Source organism: Ochotona princeps, chromosome 11, assembly GCF_030435755.1.
Source record: "Ochotona princeps isolate mOchPri1 chromosome 11, mOchPri1.hap1, whole genome shotgun sequence".
NCBI classification, from domain to species: domain Eukaryota; kingdom Metazoa; phylum Chordata; class Mammalia; order Lagomorpha; family Ochotonidae; genus Ochotona; species Ochotona princeps.
The window spans coordinates 24,178,236-24,196,071 of record NC_080842.1 but is presented as its reverse complement, the minus strand read 5'-3'; the positions used below and the strand labels follow the sequence as shown (position 1 = coordinate 24,196,071).

At 49.0% G+C, this 17,836-nt stretch overlaps 1 protein-coding gene across 2 annotated transcripts; it reads left to right on the top strand.

Annotated features, from left to right (window-relative positions):
- The first annotated feature begins 936 nt into the window (after positions 1-936).
- On the top strand, positions 937-2,790 carry HELT (helt bHLH transcription factor). 2 transcript variants are annotated; one of them, XM_004579011.2, is made up of 4 exons: positions 937-1,040; positions 1,488-1,592; positions 1,814-1,910; positions 2,273-2,790. In XM_004579011.2, exons 1-4 carry the CDS (start codon positions 1,014-1,016, stop codon positions 2,767-2,769), a joined length of 726 nt encoding a protein of 241 aa, XP_004579068.2. In that variant the 5' UTR covers positions 937-1,013; the 3' UTR covers positions 2,770-2,790. The 2 variants fall into 2 exon arrangements, with proteins under 2 accessions (XP_004579068.2, XP_004579067.2); XM_004579010.2 differs by having other exon boundaries at positions 2,270-2,790.
- The last annotated feature ends 15,046 nt before the right edge of the window (positions 2,791-17,836 follow it).

The following is a 17,836-nucleotide window of genomic DNA, read 5'->3' as shown; positions in this document are numbered from 1 at the left end:
ACGCCCCGCCAGGCTCTCCGCCCCCACCCCCTGGCGTTATTAAAATTTAGACCCAATGAAACCATTCATACTTGTCAATGGACATTTTCGTATAGGATAATAGGCTACAAATTGAGCCTCTTCCCCCCTCCCCCGCGAAGAGGGAGCCAGAGGGGGGCTGTGGGAGAGAAGAAAGCCGGCTACGTGGTCAGGGGGCCGGGGGGAGCGTCGCGTGCCAAAGACCCGCGGGAGGGGCGAGGCGAGGCGAGCCGAGGCGGGAGCCTCGTGTGCCAGCCGCAGCCCCACACCTGCCGGGATGTCCGGACAAATAAAGCGGTGTAAACAAAAACGGGGGAGATGGACGTGTCACCAAGTCGTGTGAGAAAAGCCTGGGAACAAACGGGGAGTCTCGGTCTCCAAGAGCTTTGCCTTGAACCCGGCGGAACAGCCTATTAAAGGCTTACTTAATTACTTTAATGACTCTGGACAGGCTTTAAAACGCACTCGGCGCTGGGACGGCGGGCTTGCTGGGATTTGTAAACAGGCGATCGTGTGAGACTCAGCGGTGGGACTAAAGCAGGCGACGCTGTTTTGTGAGGGTCCTTGCCCCCCGGTGCCCAAGGCCCCTGCGCCCGGTCGCTACGCGCCCGACGCCCAGCCCCACCGCCTCCTTTTCCCGCCTGGGCTGTTGCCATGCAAATGTTATTCCCGGGCCGATCATGTGTCCTTTGAAGGGCCACGTGGATTAACAAAGCTGATCTGCCCCCAGCTCGCCCCCTCGGCTGCTAAATTTCCCCCCTCCCTTAACTTCTTTAAAACTGATCTTGAATGCATATATCCTCCAAACGCGGCTCCCCTAATCCTATGGAATAATTCAACTCGTGAACGCACTTGGAGGCCTAAATGACTGCTTTATAAGGCAGTCTCCTCAGAGCCGGGCGGCTGCAGTCTACCTGGGACCCTGGAGGAGACACGCGAGGTGGGAAGCTGACGGTGCCGGGCCGCTGCCTCTCCTGGGGCGCGCACTGAGCAGGATGTCAGACAAGCTCAAGGAACGCAAAGTGAGTAGGCTGAGCCCACACTGCCCTTGCGCCCTGGTGGTGCAGGCGACCGATTCACGTCCGCCACCTTGCCGGACAGACCAATGACAGGCTATACGGGGCTTGGCATGTGGGAGGAATCCCCGAGTGATTTGGGAAGGGGCTGGGCATGGAGGAAGACCTTCAATCTGTCGGACTGGCGCTCGGCCTGAAAGGTTTGGCCACCTCTCCTAAAGCTCCCCGCGCCGAGCTTGGCGGAGTGGCCGAAACCTGGTGGAGTAGCTGGAAGAGGAGCGCGCCTAGGGCAGGGCTGTTCTGACCAGAGTGCAACTAGGCAGCGATCCCTCCCTGAGGCAGACCTCGAAGAGAAAGATGACAGTTCCTGAGGCCCTGCTTCCATGACACCCCTGTTTCCTTCACCCACCTCCCTAGCAAAGCCATTATCATCGTATAAATCTCTGTTCGCAGAGAACCCCCGTTTCTCATAAAGTGATAGAGAAGCGGAGGCGGGACCGGATCAACCGCTGCTTGAACGAGCTGGGCAAGACAGTGCCCATGGCCCTGGCCAAGCAGGTAACCTGGGAGCCCGGAAAGGCTTTACTGCCACGGCGGGAGGCGACTGGCCCAGGGGCCTGAAGTGCGGGCCTCCCCTTGCCAGGGCCTCCGTGCCCACCCACAGCAGCGCCCTGCTCACCTGTCCCCTCTGGGTGAACCCCTGGCCGCCCAGCCTGTTGGGACTAGCCAGCTACTTCTGGCCAGCTGCAAGGAGCCATTCCTCCGGTTCTATTTTTTAGAGTTCCGGAAAGCTGGAGAAGGCGGAGATCCTCGAGATGACGGTCCAGTACTTGAGAGCCCTGCACTCCTCTGACTTTCCCCGGGGAAGAGAAAAAGGTGGGTGCGGGCACAGCGAGGGAGCAGCTGGGGAGGGAGCGTGAGCCTGGGTGCTGGGGCTGGGGGGAAAGGAACGTCCCTGAGAGGCGTGCGAGAGCCGGCTCCCCAAGAGGACACCTGCATTGTGGAAGGTTTCCAGGAATGCCGACCATCTCCGAGGAGAGGGTGTGTCTAGCTCTCAGGCAGAAGGTGGTCATTTCGCTCCTACTTTCCTCGTCTCTGGATTGCCTGGGAGGAGCGCCCGGCCTCCAGGGGCACCTTTAGCCAGAAACTTCGGGGAAGTGTCCGGACCCACCTCGGGCTCCCCACGGGGAAGGAGCTGCTCAGGGTGGTTTCCTCTGTCCCTCTCGCTCCTCCAGCAGAACTCCTAGCTGAGTTTGCCAATTATTTCCACTATGGCTACCACGAGTGCATGAAAAACCTGGTGCATTACCTCACCACGGTGGAGAGGCTGGAGACCAAGGACACCAAGTACGCACGCATCCTGGCCTTCCTGCAGTCCAAGGCTCGCCTGGGCGCCGAGCCCGCCTTCCCACCGCTCGGTTCCCTCCCAGAGCCGGACTTCTCCTATCAGCTGCACTCGGTGGGGTCCGAGTTGGCTGGCCACAGCCCAGGTGAGGCGGCTGTCTTCCCTCAGGGCGCTGCACCGGGGCCATTTCCCTGGCCTCACGGTGCAGCCCGCAGCCCCGCACTGCCTTACCTGCCGAGCGCGCCGGTGCAACTTGCGAGCCCTGCGCAGCAGCACAGCCCTTTCCTGGCACAGGTGCAGGGCCTGGACCGCCATTACCTCAACCTGATCGGCCATGCCCATTCCAACGCCCTCAACCTACACGCGCCCCAGCACCCCACAGTGCTCTAACACCCAAGCACCCGCCAGGTTCTCAGTGCTCTGATTGCCGCTGTATATAGTGTACAGGTGAATAACGTGCCCCAAAACCACCGGAACAGGCTGGAGGGGCAGGACCGGAGTGAATAAATTGAATCTTCCCTGGCAATAAATGTTTGCTAATAAAGACACACAGGTGGATTTCTTTGTTACCCTCTGGTCATCCACAGGCGTCCCCCAGAGACTCAACAGCGCCGGACTGATAGGGTCACGGTGACCACCCTCAGGAATTTGGGTTAGGGGAAGTGGGGGGGAATTGGGGGCACTGCCGAATTTGAGGTGAAGAAGGCTATTTGGATGCATAAGCAGATGCCCCAGGCTTCGCTTTGGGGCGAGATTGGACGCCTCCTGGGAGCTCCAGATGGCATCCACCCGGAGCGTCTCTCTCTCTTGGCTTGGAGAATGGCGGCAGCAAGGCACAGACCGCTGGGCTCTCAGAAAACATTCATCAAAGATCCTCCCCAAACTGCCTTTGGCAGGTTTTGGTTTGGCTGTTGGAGCTGAATGCCTTTCGCATCCAGAGGCACGACCCGCGCCCCCCCACCCCTGCCGCCTCAACGTGCGCACAAAGCACGCCAGAGGTCCTGGCACGCTGTGGAAAAATCCAGGACGCATTTCTCGGTGTCAGGTTGGGTTCACAGGCTTAACGAACCTAGGTAAAACAGACTTGCAGCCGGGACGTTCTGAGTTAGAACTAGGAAACACTGGTCCAAGTTGTCTATCTTCCAAGACCACTACCCCGCACCTAGATTCCAAGAAAGCTGGCGGTGGCCTTTTGCGCACAAATTGGCCTGTCTGAGGGAGAGGGTAGAGCCAGCCAGCATTGAACTGCAGTCGCTCAGGGCGGAGCTGTTCCCCAAGGCGGTCTCCACATCTGGCGCCTCTGCCTTCACCCAGAACAAGGTGAGGGAAGTCACATTCAGCAACACAGGACAAGTCACTTTTTAGGGGACTGTTGGTTTTCAGTTGCAGTGTAAGCGTGTCTTTCTCACAAAATTGCCTTGCATTTAAAATAGTATGCTCACTATCATGTTTTTTTTCTAAGATGCAAACAACAAAAAAAGGCCTTCATTTAAATAAGATAAATAGGGTATCCAAATTTTTAAGACTGTGTTTCCAATGACTTCAAATCTTCCATTATTTTTTATCTGGACTTTTATTCTCATTAACTTTGGTGCACTACCTAAATAAATTATTTGAAATTATGTTGCATGGAGATTAATTTTCTTCCCCAGAGAACATTTAACCAAGTGTGATTTGCCTTTTTCCAAAGTAGTTGAAGGACAGTAGATGAACTTATTTCATTTTCCTGGACAGGGCTTAAAAGAGCTTTGACCTGTTCTGTTTACTGCGGTCACAGGATGGACTGACCTGCAGGTTGTAAACCATCCTAATATACAAACAGGCGCACACTCACACACAGCAATCCTTACCATGCCCAGAAAATGAAGTGTATGTGTATATGTTATTTGAGAACGGTACCCATACATTTTGGAAAAGATCTTGCAGGCAGGGGTTGTTGAAATATCTGTCAGGTATGAACGCTCTGCTCCCTGATAAAGGGGACAGAGCTGGAGGGCCCAAGTGAGTGCAGACCCTACACCAAGCAGTACTGGGATCAGGACAAATGATACGGGAAGGAGAGAATGGAAGCGTCCATTATTGGAACACATGTCTTACACCCAGTTTCCTCAGTGCAGGATACAGAAGCTGAAGAAGGCCTTTCAGAGTTTGGTTTTGTTTTCTAGGAGCACTGAGCCCATCTGAATTCCCTCCAGCAGCGAAGCATTAAAGATATAGCGTTGCCCTGGAAATATAAATTATTAATATATTCAGCATTTTTGTCACTTCTCAACTGTTAACCAAATTAGACAAAACTTGCTTTTACTAAGTAGATTTTCTCTTTGGGATTAGCTTTGGGAATGCACAGGGCCACCACAGTAAAAACTTTGGTCATTTACATATAATTTTGCAAACTTCCACTGGTCCATGACAGTCTTTGTAGTTCCAATGTTGGTATTCTTGATTTTTTTTTCTTTCACTCTCATTTAACTGTTAGAGGATAAAACCCTGCTTTGGATTTACAATGAGTTTAGGATAAAAGTCTCCCTTGCCTCTCTCTCTCCTACCCTCTTTCTGAGTGTGAGTGTGTGTGTGTGTGTGTGTGTGTGTGGTGTCATTCTGAAACCTTCATCTGAAGTCCCAATTCTTCAAACATGGCCAAAAATCACACAAGTATTAGTTTGACTTGGCAAAAAGTTAAATGTGTCCCATCAAAATGAAAGGGACTCACATAAGAAGGTGACTTTCACGTGGTCTTCCTCCAGCTCTCCCCGACACCACCACGGTATCTCTAGCCTTTGTACGCAGGACTCCCCCACTGGACCCCCCTTCTGCCTAAGTCTCTTAGGCCCAATGCATCCACTCTTTCTTTAAATAAGTTGTATAGTAATGGTTTCCAAGAGGACCCCCCCCTCCGCCCAGCCCCCAACCAAACCCAGAAATAACAAAAACACAAAAAACAGAGGGTTGGCTAGAGGTGACCCATTGTGAGGCCTCTAAAAGGGGCAATCTCTCGTTTCTTGGGCTTCATCCTTGAGTGGGCAAGAATAAAAATAATCATCTCCATGAAATCAAAGGTTTTCTCCAGAGGCTCCAGGAACAAAGCTGATGGCTGGTGAGCTGGTTCAGTCCCCAGGGCTGTGTGGGGCTGCAACCCGTGGTAGCTTCCAGGCACTTGAGCTGCCTCTGCCCAAAGGGCCATAATACAGAGCTCACTTGTGCTCCCAAGCGTTATGGAACAAAGACAGCCCCCCCTTGCCCAATCAGTATCCCCTTGCCATCAACTCCCCCCACCCCCACACTGGTCTAGACTGCTAGAAACTGAGAAAGGCGGAGCTGTCCTGAGAGTGGCTGAGTCTCCAGAGCTGAGGAATCCCTAGCAACATGGTCATGGGTTCCTGCCTAGAAGAGGAGGGAATGGGGTGCGAAATAGGAGCTCCATGAGGATTTGTGGAGTGACTGCATGAACAACGAAACACTGCCCCTGGCCCTATCCTGACCCTTCATTTCTTCTTTTTAAAATAAATCTGTTTTTGATGATATTCACATAATTGAGAAGGATGAATGCCCACGTGGAGCACTGACTGATCAGAGTGGGAAGGGTCGAGGAATGGAGGAAAGTACTGAGACAGCTATTTCCAGTCTCCCCTCCCCCCCTTTTTTTCTGTGTCTGGGGAAAAAGGGAAGAGAAATGGAGATGGCCCCTCCCAGCAGCCCAACCACATCAGTCCCCAGGAATGAGAGATGGCCACCTGATGTCATACCAGAGTCACTGATGTGGAGCATGTTCTGAGGACACTGCTCAAGTGGTTTTGATAGTTCTCAGATGCTGTTGATTTCACTGCTCTAAGATTGAGGAAATCCTTCCAAGGTCCATTGGCTGACATAGTCCACAGTAGAGTCTCCACTTGACTAGATGCTCCCTGTCAAAGCTTGGTCAGGAGAGCTTTCCAATTTGTTCTGCTCTCCATGGTACTAGACATCCTATGCAGGCCCCAATGAACTGGTTGCCATGCCCCCCATGAGCATCTTGACATGCCATCTGCCACACAGGCTTCAGCAAACTGAGGAGACACAGTTCTGACACATGTACTACATGCTCAGATCACAGATCCTGTGACTTTCCATGTGGTTGGAATTTTGAGTCCAGTGGTCCAATTGAGGGAGGGTCCCCAAAGAAACCTCAAACCTGCCAGCCAGTGCAGCATCTGGCTCAGTCCATCACCCACATGAACCTAAACACACAATGGTGGTGGCAGCTGCTGGGTGAATTCTGTCCCCAGCCCCATCTCATACTCAAGCCAATAGATACCCAGCTCATCCCTGCCCACCACACACTTGGCCTTCACATATATCAGCAGGAAGTGCATCCTAGTTGGAGTGTCCCCAATAACCCCCACCAGGCCCGCTCCTAGCCCTGGTTCCTGTGTACAATGATGTGTGCAGCAGACACCTGACCCTTCCTTTTAGCCCTCATTCTCCTCCATCATCAGACCCTAGCCATTAACCCCATCCCTCCCTGAGACCTGTGGCATAGCACCCACACTTTCTGGGAATCATCAGAAATAGCAGTGTGCTGGGCCTTTGCCTCTGAAGTCTGCCTTGAACACTATGGCTGGAGACTGCACGTGGTTGCTGGGCTAATGGGGTTCCCTCTTCTTGCAGGCAGCCTCTCCCCAGCCCCATCCAGGATTTGCATTCACAATTAGCTGCATGGAGTTCTGCTTCCTTCATGAGGAATACACCTGAATCTGGAGCTGGGGGCACGTCCTGCATGAATAATTATGCGTAATGTGGCTTGCAGGAACCACATTGCACTCCAGCTCTGCTACTCTGTGGCCCTTGCAAGTTGCTAAAGGCATCTCCCATGTGTCTTATCAAAGGCATTAAAAGTGCAAACCCTAGAGGGCTGTTAAGGGAGTTAGGTGACGGGCGGACTCAAAACACTCTGAACAGGATCTGCGTCACTGTGGGTGCTTAATGCTTAATATCAGCAATGATAATAATAATAATTGATTCCTCCTTTCCAAAGAGTCAGTACAAAGGGCCACCTGAAACTAAGAGACAAAATGCTGACAGGAACAGTCATTACCAAGTAGCATCACCTGACTCTCAGAAAGCAGCAGGTGAGGTGGGTAAAAACACTAGGTGACAAAGTCCCATGACACCTGCTGATGGCCTCTTGGCATCAGGCATTTGCTATGACTTGCAAGCTTCTTCCAAGGATGGGGGGGGTGGGAAGACTTACAGTGTGTTTCCATCTAAGTTCTGGTGCTACCTCGACACACTGGGATACACTTGGTCCTCATCACGGATAACTTGAGAACTGATCTGAAGTCTGGGAAGGAAAGGCAGCCGATGCTCAGAGTTCAACTTCTTTCAAAGCCCCCATTAGCCTGAAGCTGTACAAGCTAAATGACTGGACCCATCAACCCTTCCTCTCCAGATAAATAAAGATATCTCAAAACAGCAATGCTTTCACACTTCCCATCTCCTGCTTTCTCTGTTCCTCTCACCCCAAGTCCTAGCTTCCCTTCTCACACACAGCAGGATTTGGTTGTGTTGAAGGTTTCTTTTGAGTCTAGGAAAACCATCCCATCCAAAGAGGCAGACACAAGTGGATCATATTTCCAGATGTGTGCCCATCTCAGGGCAGACTACCAGTCTTCTTTTGACCCATCCCCACCTTTCCATCAGTCACTCCCTTCTCAACTCCACTCCCATTCTTTCTCTCACTCTTTTGTCGTAGCTGAAGGCCAGACTGCCCACGTCCCCTCTAGGCGCCAATGCTCACAGCCTGCATTTTTACTTTCTCTAATTTGTTTTCAATATACTAGCCATGATGATTTACAATAAGAATAAAGCAAAAACACAATTCTCAAATCCCTTTGTTCAAATTTGTTTAGTGCCATGGCCAGTATGGTGGCATAATAGTAGGCTAATCCTCTGCTTGTGGTGCCAATATCCCATATGGGTGCAGGTTTGAGTCCTGGTTGCTCCACTTCCCATCCAGCTCCCCACTTATGGCCTGGGAAAGCAGTAGATGATGGCCCAAGTTCTTGAAGCACTGCATTCAAGCAGAAGACCTGGAAGAACCTCCTAGCTCCCAGCTTCAAATCAGTCCAGTCCTGACCATTAAATCTATTTGGAGAGTGATTCAATGGATGGAAGATATCTCCCCCTCAAGTAAAATAAGTAAATCTCCAAAAATCTTTTGTTCAGTGTCTTCCTAGTTGTGTTAGAATGGAGTCCATGTTTCTTGGAAGGCCTTGCCTTTGCCCCCTGCCTATCCCACAGGCCTCCTGCATAATGCTACTCAAAACTCAGCACCCAGGCACATGGGCTACTTTTAATCCTCTGTGAAGGGGTTCTTTCCTGCCAGGCTGTTGTTATGTGGCTTTTTTTTTTTTGTTATGTGGCTTTTCAGAGATGGTGAGCCAACACACTCAGACCTGCTGGCTCTTCGTTAACGAGGGACGGACCTTTCATCTCCTTAGCTAAAGGGACATTCATGTCACATTGCACTCATTCATATAACTTTGTGAAACAGCTTTGGCAATTCTATGTGCACAACATGAGCAACATCACCTGAACTTAATGCTATTTCCTTCACACTGATACTCAAATATCATTATCTAGGGATTTAATTATTGTTATCACAAAGATTGGTGGTTGAGAAGGGGGTGGGGGGCAGGGAGGTACAGCTGCGGCTCTGTGGTATAGCTTTGTTAAGTTGCCACCTGCAGGCCAGCATCCCATACGGGTGCTAGTTCAAGACCTGACTACTCCACTTCTGATCCAGCTCCCTGTAATGTGCCTTGGAAAGTCAGAGAAAGACAGCCCAAAGATATGGGCCCCTGGACCCACATGAGAGACTCAAATGAAGTTCCTGGCTCCTAGCCTCAACCTATCCCAACCCTGGCCATTGTGGGCATTTGGGACGGGGGAAGGGGGAGCAGCGGATAGGTCTACCTTTCTCTCTCTCTCTTTCTCTCTCTCTCTCTCTCTCTCTCTCTTTGTTTCTCTGTAGCTCTCTCAAATAAATAATTAAATAAATACATAAATATTAAATAAATCTTAAAATAGAGAGAGAACTTAAAATAGAGAGAGAACATCATTGGATGTGGCCTTGGACAAATTAACAGCTCCGTGCTTGGGTTTCCATCAGGTAAACAACACGGTCATAACAATTGCATTGATTGATGGGAGAAGTAAATGAGTTCATAGAGCAGTGCTGACTAGTAGCCTGTACCCTGTTACTGTCAACCATTATAACTGAAATCTTCATAGCACTGATATCTGGACTCTTCCACATTGAACTGATGACCCATTTACAGCACTGAGTTTTGAAAAGTCAATGATCTTGTCAATTCATTGCCCCTCCTCCTTTTTTTTGAACTGATCTTTTAAAAAAAAAAAAGATTCATTTTGATTGGGAAGGAAGGTCAGATATATGGAGAGAAGGAGAAACAGAGAGAAAGATGTTCCATCCACTGGTTCACTTTCCAAATGGCCACAACAGCCAGAACTGAGCCAATCCAAAGCCAGGAGCAAGGAGCCTCCTCCAAGTTTCCCACATGGGTGCAGGGTCCCAAGGCTTTGGGCCATCCTCAACTGCTTTCCCAGGCCACAAGCAGGGAGCTGGATGGGAAGTGGAACAGCCAGGACAGGAACTGGCACCCATATGTGCTTGCAATTATCGGTGCTTGCAATGTGAGAATTTAGCCATTGAGCCATCACACCAGGCCCTGAACTGCTCTTAATTTTAGTACTTTTCTTTTGGAGAATAGCAAATAGGAAAAAGGGAAAATACGAGATTCCCTCAGGACTTGCCAAGTGTCAGGGGCAGGCTCAGAAGCTCTGAGAGGGAGGAGTTCAGAGCGGCTGCCTTGTTGGGGTAGGATAGCAGCATTTGTTCTAAAGCTGCTCTCCTACGACAAACCCTGTGTAGGATGGCCTGGTGGGAAAGCAGAGGGACTTGGTCCCCTTGAGGAGTCCCTTGACATCTTCCATGACCTGGCACAGGTTTTACCCATGGTCACACCATTGAGTCTCCACAGCAATTCCATAGCAGCTGGTCTTGGCCATAGATTGCAGGTGACAGCTAACTCTGAGAGGATGCCCAATGGCACATCACTGTTTTACAGTGAAGAGTGGATTTCAGCCAGAGCACAGGAACATGGTTGTTTCCCCCAAGCAGGGCCCTTTTTCATACTCAGTCACTGCCACAGTCAGGAAGGAGCACCTTCACACTTTGGTAAAATCACATGACCTGGGTAGAATTTTAGGAATATGCCCACAATGCCTGCATCTGGTATGGGTACTGGTTGAAGATCTGCTGCTCCACTTCCAAACTAGCTAGTTGCAAATGTGCCTGGGAAAGCAGGAGAAGATGACCCAAGTCCTTGGGCCCTGCACCCATGTAGGAGACCCAGGTGGAATTCCTGGCTCCTGGATTCAGCCCAGTCCAGGCTCAGCAGTTGTGGCCATTTGGGTAGTGAATGAATATTCATCTTGCTCTTCCTTTATGTAACTCTGCCTTTCAAATAAATAAAGATTTTTAAAAATTCAAGGACCATGGAATTAAAAGATCTGTTTAGAAAAAAATAAAATTACAAAAACAATATTTGTCTTTGGTAGAAAGTTGGAAAAACACAAGAAATTATGAAGAAGGCACCGATGCACCTATAATTCTAACATCCACATGTAAACACAGTTGACAATTTTCTATGCATCATTAAAATTTGCTTAGGTGCATACTCATTGTAAATATGTTTGAAATAGCTAACAATTTATATAAAATAAAATGCTAAAAATACAAAAGGATCTGCAATGAAAAAAATTCTTCCTCCCAGTCTCTCTTTTACTCATGCAGTGCTAGTCCAAGGGCAGAGATTTGGCCTGGCAGTTACACCGCAGTTGGGATGTCCTTGTCCCGCGCCTGAGAATGCAGCGGAGGATGGCCCAAGTGCTTGGGCCCCTGCAAGCCGGAAGAAGCTCCAGCTCCCAGCTTTGATTTGGCTGAGCTTCTGCCATTGTGGCCATTTGGGGAGTGAACCAGTGCATGAGATCTCTCTCTCTCTCTCTCCCCCTCCCTCCCTCCCTCCCTCCCTTTTATCCCTCTCTGTATTTCCCTCTCTCTGTAAATCTACATTTGAAGAAAAAATTATTTAAAAAAATAAAATAAACAAGAAAGTCACTCCAGCACCATCTCAGCCCCCTCACTTCACCTCTTTAGGGGCAAATCCCAGCTCCTTCTTTCAGATGGGTTAGCAGCTGTTTTGGAAATTTTACTCTCAAGTGCCCATCTTTCATCTCCACATCTCATGAGGCATATCTTTGCTTCTCAAGACAGCCTGAGCAAGTTCCCTACCATTCAATTAATAGCCTTCAGTCCCTAGTGCAGACTGGCACTGAGAAGATGAGAAGCAAGATGGGAGACATCTTGAGAGCAGCTATAGTCTATTGGGGTTTGAGGTTAAGTCATTGTTAAGGATAGGATCAATTGCAAAAGAGAATGCTCAGGGTGCCTGTGGCAAGTGGAATCCAGGACTGAGGCTCCAAATGGGCCAAGTGATGCAAAGAAATGACCTCCCAGCCAATTCCAGAGTGAGGTGGAGGGATCAGTCAGGTGACTCGAGGAAGAAAATAGGCAAGTTCCAAGTAGATAGAAAATATTAGCTGAGCCCAGGAAGCATGGAGTGAGAATCTTGGAGGGCTTGGTGCTTGTCCAGTATGGCCACCAGGCTGCTTTGGCATGGGATTGGGTCACTGCATGCCGTGTGTGGAAAGAGCTGGAGGCAAGCAGGGCTGGAGAGGGGTGGTGGGATGAGCATCTACAGCATTAGCCTGGCATGTATTTCCCCAGGAGGAGCTGGAGCTCACATTAGCTGACGGAGTTTCACAAGTCTCAGTGATGACGAGTATAGCACTGGACTATACTTGTTTTTTGTCTTTTAAACCCCAGCACGTATCAGAGTTTGGGAAAGACTGGCAGTGCAAGAAGTTACATTATCATCCAAATATATATAAAGTATTAGCAATGTAATTCTTCCTCAGAGTTGCTTAAGCCCTAAGATTAGACTCTTTAGTTGTTGGTTGTTTGTTGTTGATGTTAAACTGAATAGAGCAAGAATGCAGTACAGAATGGAGCCTCTTAGCATGCCTAGGAAAATACACTACACAATGAAAACATTGGCATCTTTACTAACAAACACATGTTTCCCAACTTGAAAACAAACAGCAGGTACTATCTACGGAAGTGACAGCAACCCAAGTCTCCAGCCACAGGTGAGGGCTTTATAAGGCACCCATTGAAGGGAATTTCTGCCTGCCTGGAAAATAATAATACTTATTTCTTTAATGTCAACTACACATATGCATACAAAAAAGGACCTGAAGATACATGGAAAAATTGCATTGCTAAGTTTGGGGGACAATATTGGGAGTGTGAGACAAGAGAATAATGACATTAAAATGCCAAATAAGAATGGAATGCTTTTAAAAAATCTTTTGGGCTTGGCGCAATATCGTAGCAGTTAAGGTCCTCACCTTGAATGCCCCGGGATCCCATATGGGCGCCAGTTCTAATCCCGGCAGCTCCACTTCCCATCCAGCTCCCTGCTTGTGGCCTGGGAAAGCAGTCGAGGACGGCCCAAAGCCTTGGGACCCTGTACCCATGTGGGAGACCCGGAAAGAAGTTCCTGGCTCCTGGCTTCGGATTGGCGCAGCACCAGCCGTTGCGGTCACCTGGGGAGTGAATCATCGGACGGAAGATCTTCCTCTCTGTCTCTCTTCCTCTCTGTACATCTGCCTTTCCAATAAAAATAAACCTTTAAAAAATCGTTTTACTGTGAAGTGAAGCAAAGATATGAAAAGTTGCATTGCACAAATGTCATCAGCTGCCAGAGATGGCCACACTCACCGTGTCCCCTCAGACTTCCACTCTAAGAGCTTAACGCAGCCAACAGTTCCTCACTGCTTCAATTTGTTTATCTACTAAAAAATACTTATTTATTTCAAAGGAAGAGTCAGAGGGAGAGGGAGAGACTGAGTCAGACCAAAATCTAGCATCCACTGGTTCACTGCCAAAAAGGCTGCAAAAGTTGTGGCTGGGCCAGGCAGAAGCCAGGAGCCTGGAAGTGAATCTAGGTCTGCCCCCTGGCCAGTAGCAGGGACCCATGCCAGTTTCCCAGGGGCACCAACAAGGAGCTGGGTGGGAAGCAGAGCAGCCAAGACCCAAAGTTGCACTCCTATGGAAAGCTGGTGTCACAGGCAGTGGTAACTTAACCCACTGCATTACAGTGCCAGCCCCTGCTCCCTTGAGTTTCACAATTCTGCACTGCTGGTGATGAGGTGATGAGTGACGTGTCTCTTAGCTCCAGGTACAAGCTCCCCTGTTGAGGTGAGGGTTTCCAGGCCAGTTTACTCATGGACATTTCTACTGCAAAGCATCATAGAGCGAAGGGATATTCTTCCTATTCTGCGTCACCCATGTACACCCCCCTCTCCCGATACAGATGCTGGTTGATTTACAGAGGAAGCATATCGCGTGAAGGTGAAACAGCATGAGCACAACTGTGTTTAGTACCTGTAGCTGCCAACAACACACTAGCTCAGCCACGTGGCACAGTGCAGAAGCCGCTCCAGGCCTGTGGCTGGATGAGAGGCTCAGCACCTCGAGAAAGGATGAGGATATGACTGCAAGCTGGGAAAAATCTGAGTTCAAAATTCAGAGTACATTTTCTATAGCATGCACAGTGTGGCACCAACATGAAGTTGATAATCAGTAACCCCAAAAAAACATCTGTCAGGGACCTTCTCTATTTCAATCACACAGAAGAAAAATAAAACCACCTTTAAACTGTGCTGGCCTTCATTCTTTCATTTTCTGTAGGTCCAGAACTGTTCAAAAGCACACCGCCACTGCCGCTCACTCTCCTTATCCCATCCTGTGATGCTGCTGGCTGACATCACACTGGGTCACAGTAATGAAAAGTCTATCGCCACTGCTTCCATCATGTAGATTATGGAGTGGAAAGTACTTCACTCATTGTCCTGAGGTGAAATAATAGATGCTAATAATTGGAGCCGACTGAGACACGCAGCCACTTGTGGCAAACGAGATGGTGACATGCCCTCTTCCTGGCACTCTCTCCCCTTCTCTCACCTTTACACACCATCTATCATCCAAACCTCCAGGCCTGGATGTCCCCATATCTGCTGACCTTCAATGCAGCTGCTGGCCAGTCTCCTGGGCTGCACCGACGGCTCTTCCGGATCTCCTTCCACACCACCACTGGAGCGGCCTGCTTTAGCAGCACTAGGGTTTATTCTGTCCTCTCCTGGCTGTCTTAGAGTCAAGTGGACACTTCCCAGCACCGTTGCCAGGCTTGTGGTGTCAGAGTCCACGTCTCTGCAGCCCTAGCGCCTTCTGCTTCAGACATTGCTGTCTATGTGTTGATCACCCTGCCCTTTTCTCACTTCCTCCAAGATGCCCAAGACTTCCAAAGGCTGCCTTCCTTTTCCCTCTTCTGTCTCAGACCCTAACATTGCCACTCATTTAAATTAGATCCATCTTACCCAGTAGACACATCACAGTAGGAACTAAGTGTATTTTTTTCTCCTTCAAATTTCTTATCCCAAATATCTTCAATGGTGGCAAAGTATGCACATTATAAAGCTGACCATTTGGGGGTGGTGTGATGGATCAGCTAGCTAATTCTCCACCTGCAAGAGCTGGCGTCCCATGTGGCTGCCATTCTCTGTTCCAGCTGCTCCACTTCCCAACCTGCTTATGGCCTGCGAAAGCTGTGGAGGATGGGCCAAAGCTTTGAGACCCTGTACCCACATGGGAGACCCAGAAGAAGCTCCTGGCTCCTGGCTTGAAATTGGCCCAGCCAGCTTTGCCCAATGTGGACATTTGGGGAGTGAACCAATGGATAGAAGATCTTTCTCTGTCTCTCCTTCATCTGTAAATCTGCCTTTCCAATAAAAATAGATAATATTTTTAAAAAACTGAACATTTTAATCATTTTTAAAAGTACAAGGGACCAGCACTATGGTGCAGTGACCTCATTCCTTGTGATGCCAGCATCCCATATCAGTATGTGAGTTTGATCACAGCTGCTCCCCTGCCCATCCAGCTGCTTGCAAACACTCGGCTATTCATGCGGGAGACCAGGAGGGAGCTTCTCCTGGCTTCAGCCTGGCTCAGCCTGGACTGTTGCAGGCATCCAGGGAATGAACCAGCAAATGAAAGAGTCCTCTCTCTAGCATTGTTTCTTTTTTTTTTTTTTTTTTAAGATTTCTTTATTTTATTGGAAAGGCAGATATACACAGAGGAGGAGAGACAGAGAGGAAGATCTTCCGTCCAATGATTCACTCCCCAAGTGACCACAACAGCCGGTGCTGCGCTGATCCGAAGCCAGGAGCCAGGAACTTCTTTCCGGGTCTCCCACATGGGTGCAGGGTCCCAAGGCTTTGGGCCGTCCTTGACTGCTTTCCCAGGTCACAAGCAGGGAGCTGGATGGGAAGTGGAGCTGCCGGGATTAGAACTGGCGCCCATATGGGATCCCAGGCATTCAAGGCGAGGACCTTAACCATTACACTATCGTGTCAGGCCCTACCATTGTTTCTTACAAATATGTAAAGACCCAGTGTGGTATCTTAGTGGCTAAAACCCTTGCCTTACACACGCCAGGATCCCATATGGGTGCCAGTCTAATCCCAGCAGCCCAGTTTCCCATACAGCTTTCTACTTGTGGCCTAGGAAAGCAGTCGAGGACATCCCAAAGCCTTGGGACCCTGAACCTGTATGGGCAACCCGCAAGAGATTCCAGGCTCCTGGCTTCAGATTAGCTCAGCTCTGGCCATTACGGCCACTTGGGGAGTGAATCAATGGATGGAAGATCTTCCTCTCCATCTCTCTTCCTCTGTGTATATCTGACTTTCCAATAAAAATAAATAAATCTTTTTTAAAAATACGTAAGCATGCAGACCCTCAAATGCATGTTTGGTAACACCGTGTTGCTGTGTGCTCATCACCAGCATCTGTCCCCAGAGCACTTTCCGCTGCTGAACTGAAACTTGATGCCATCACATTCTAACTCCCTGGTCCTGTCCTCCCCGGGTAACTGCCATTCTACTTTCTCTCTCTAAGTGTGACTGCTCTAGGCACAGCTCACAGTGGAGCCAGCCAGCCTGGCTTACTGAATCGGGATAGGGGATTCAAAGTCCACTCATATGCCATTTATGTCAGAATCCCTTTTCTCATTCAAGCAATATTCCACTGTTTTATATGGAGCATTTTGTTTATTCTTCAATGCCCATAGGGTTGTTCAACCTATTGACTATTGTGAATAACGTCATCATGAACACAGGTATATTGTTTGAGTCCCTAATCTCAATTCTTTTAGTTTTATACCAAGAAGTAAAATTGCTAGATCATTTGGTAATTCTGTTTAAAATTATGTTTTTCTTTTTAATTTATTTGAGAGGCAGAGAGAGTGAGAGAGAGAGAGCGTGCACTCTCATCCACTGGTTCACTATCCAGATGCCCAGAATAGCCAGGAATGGGTCATGTCAAAGTTGGGAACCAGGAGCTCCACCCATCCAGATCTCCCATGTGATTGACAGGGATCCAGTTACTTGAGCCATCACTGCTGCCTCCCACAGCGAGTAATACTCGGAACCACACCTGGGTACTGAACTGAACCGAGGTGCTGTGATGTGATCTGATACGATGAGGCTACACATCTGTGCCTACGTTGAACCTTTTGAGTTATACCTAGACTATCTTTCAAGGAGCTGTGCCATTTTGCATTCCCAGCGCAACACAAAAGGATTCCAATCCACATTTGCTGTTCTGTGTTTTTTCAAACCTTCCCATTCATTTCTATTGATGTGAACATCTTTATATCTCCGTGGAGAAATGTCTGTTCAAATGTTCTGTCCCTTTTAAAATTGCCTTTGTTGGGCCCGGCGGCATGGCATAGCGGCTAAAGTCCTCGCCTTGAACGCCCCGGGATCCCATATGGGCGCCGGTTCTAGTCTCTGCAGCTCTACTTCCCATCCAGCTCCCTGCTTGTGACCTGGGAAAGCAGTCGAGGACGGTCCAATGCATTGGGACACTGCACCCGCGTGGGAGACCCGGAAAGAGGTTCCTGGTTCCCGGCATCGGATCGGCACACCGGCCCGTTGCGGCTCACTTGGGGAGTGAATCATCGGATGGAAGATCTTCCTCTCTGTCTCTCCTCCTCTGTGTATATCTGCCTTTCCAATAAAATTAATAAATCTTTAAAAAAATTGCCTTTGTTATTGTGTAGTTTGTAGGAATATTAACCCTTTGTCAGTTTTATGAATTGCAAGTATTTTTCCAGGTTTGTCTTTTCACTCTGTTGACAAAATCCTTCGATGCATAGAAAAGTTAACTTTTGATATGATTCCATTTATTTTTTCTGTTGTTTGTGGCATCATA

Coding starts and splice junctions, on each gene's coding strand:
- HELT (XM_004579010.2), top strand. CDS start 1,014: ATGTCAGACAAGCTCAAGGAACGCAAA. Junction 1,041..1,487: donor ACAAGCTCAAGGAACGCAAA/GTGAGTAGGCTG, acceptor CTCTGTTCGCAG/AGAACCCCCGTTTCTCATAA. Junction 1,593..1,813: donor CCATGGCCCTGGCCAAGCAG/GTAACCTGGGAG, acceptor TCTATTTTTTAG/AGTTCCGGAAAGCTGGAGAA.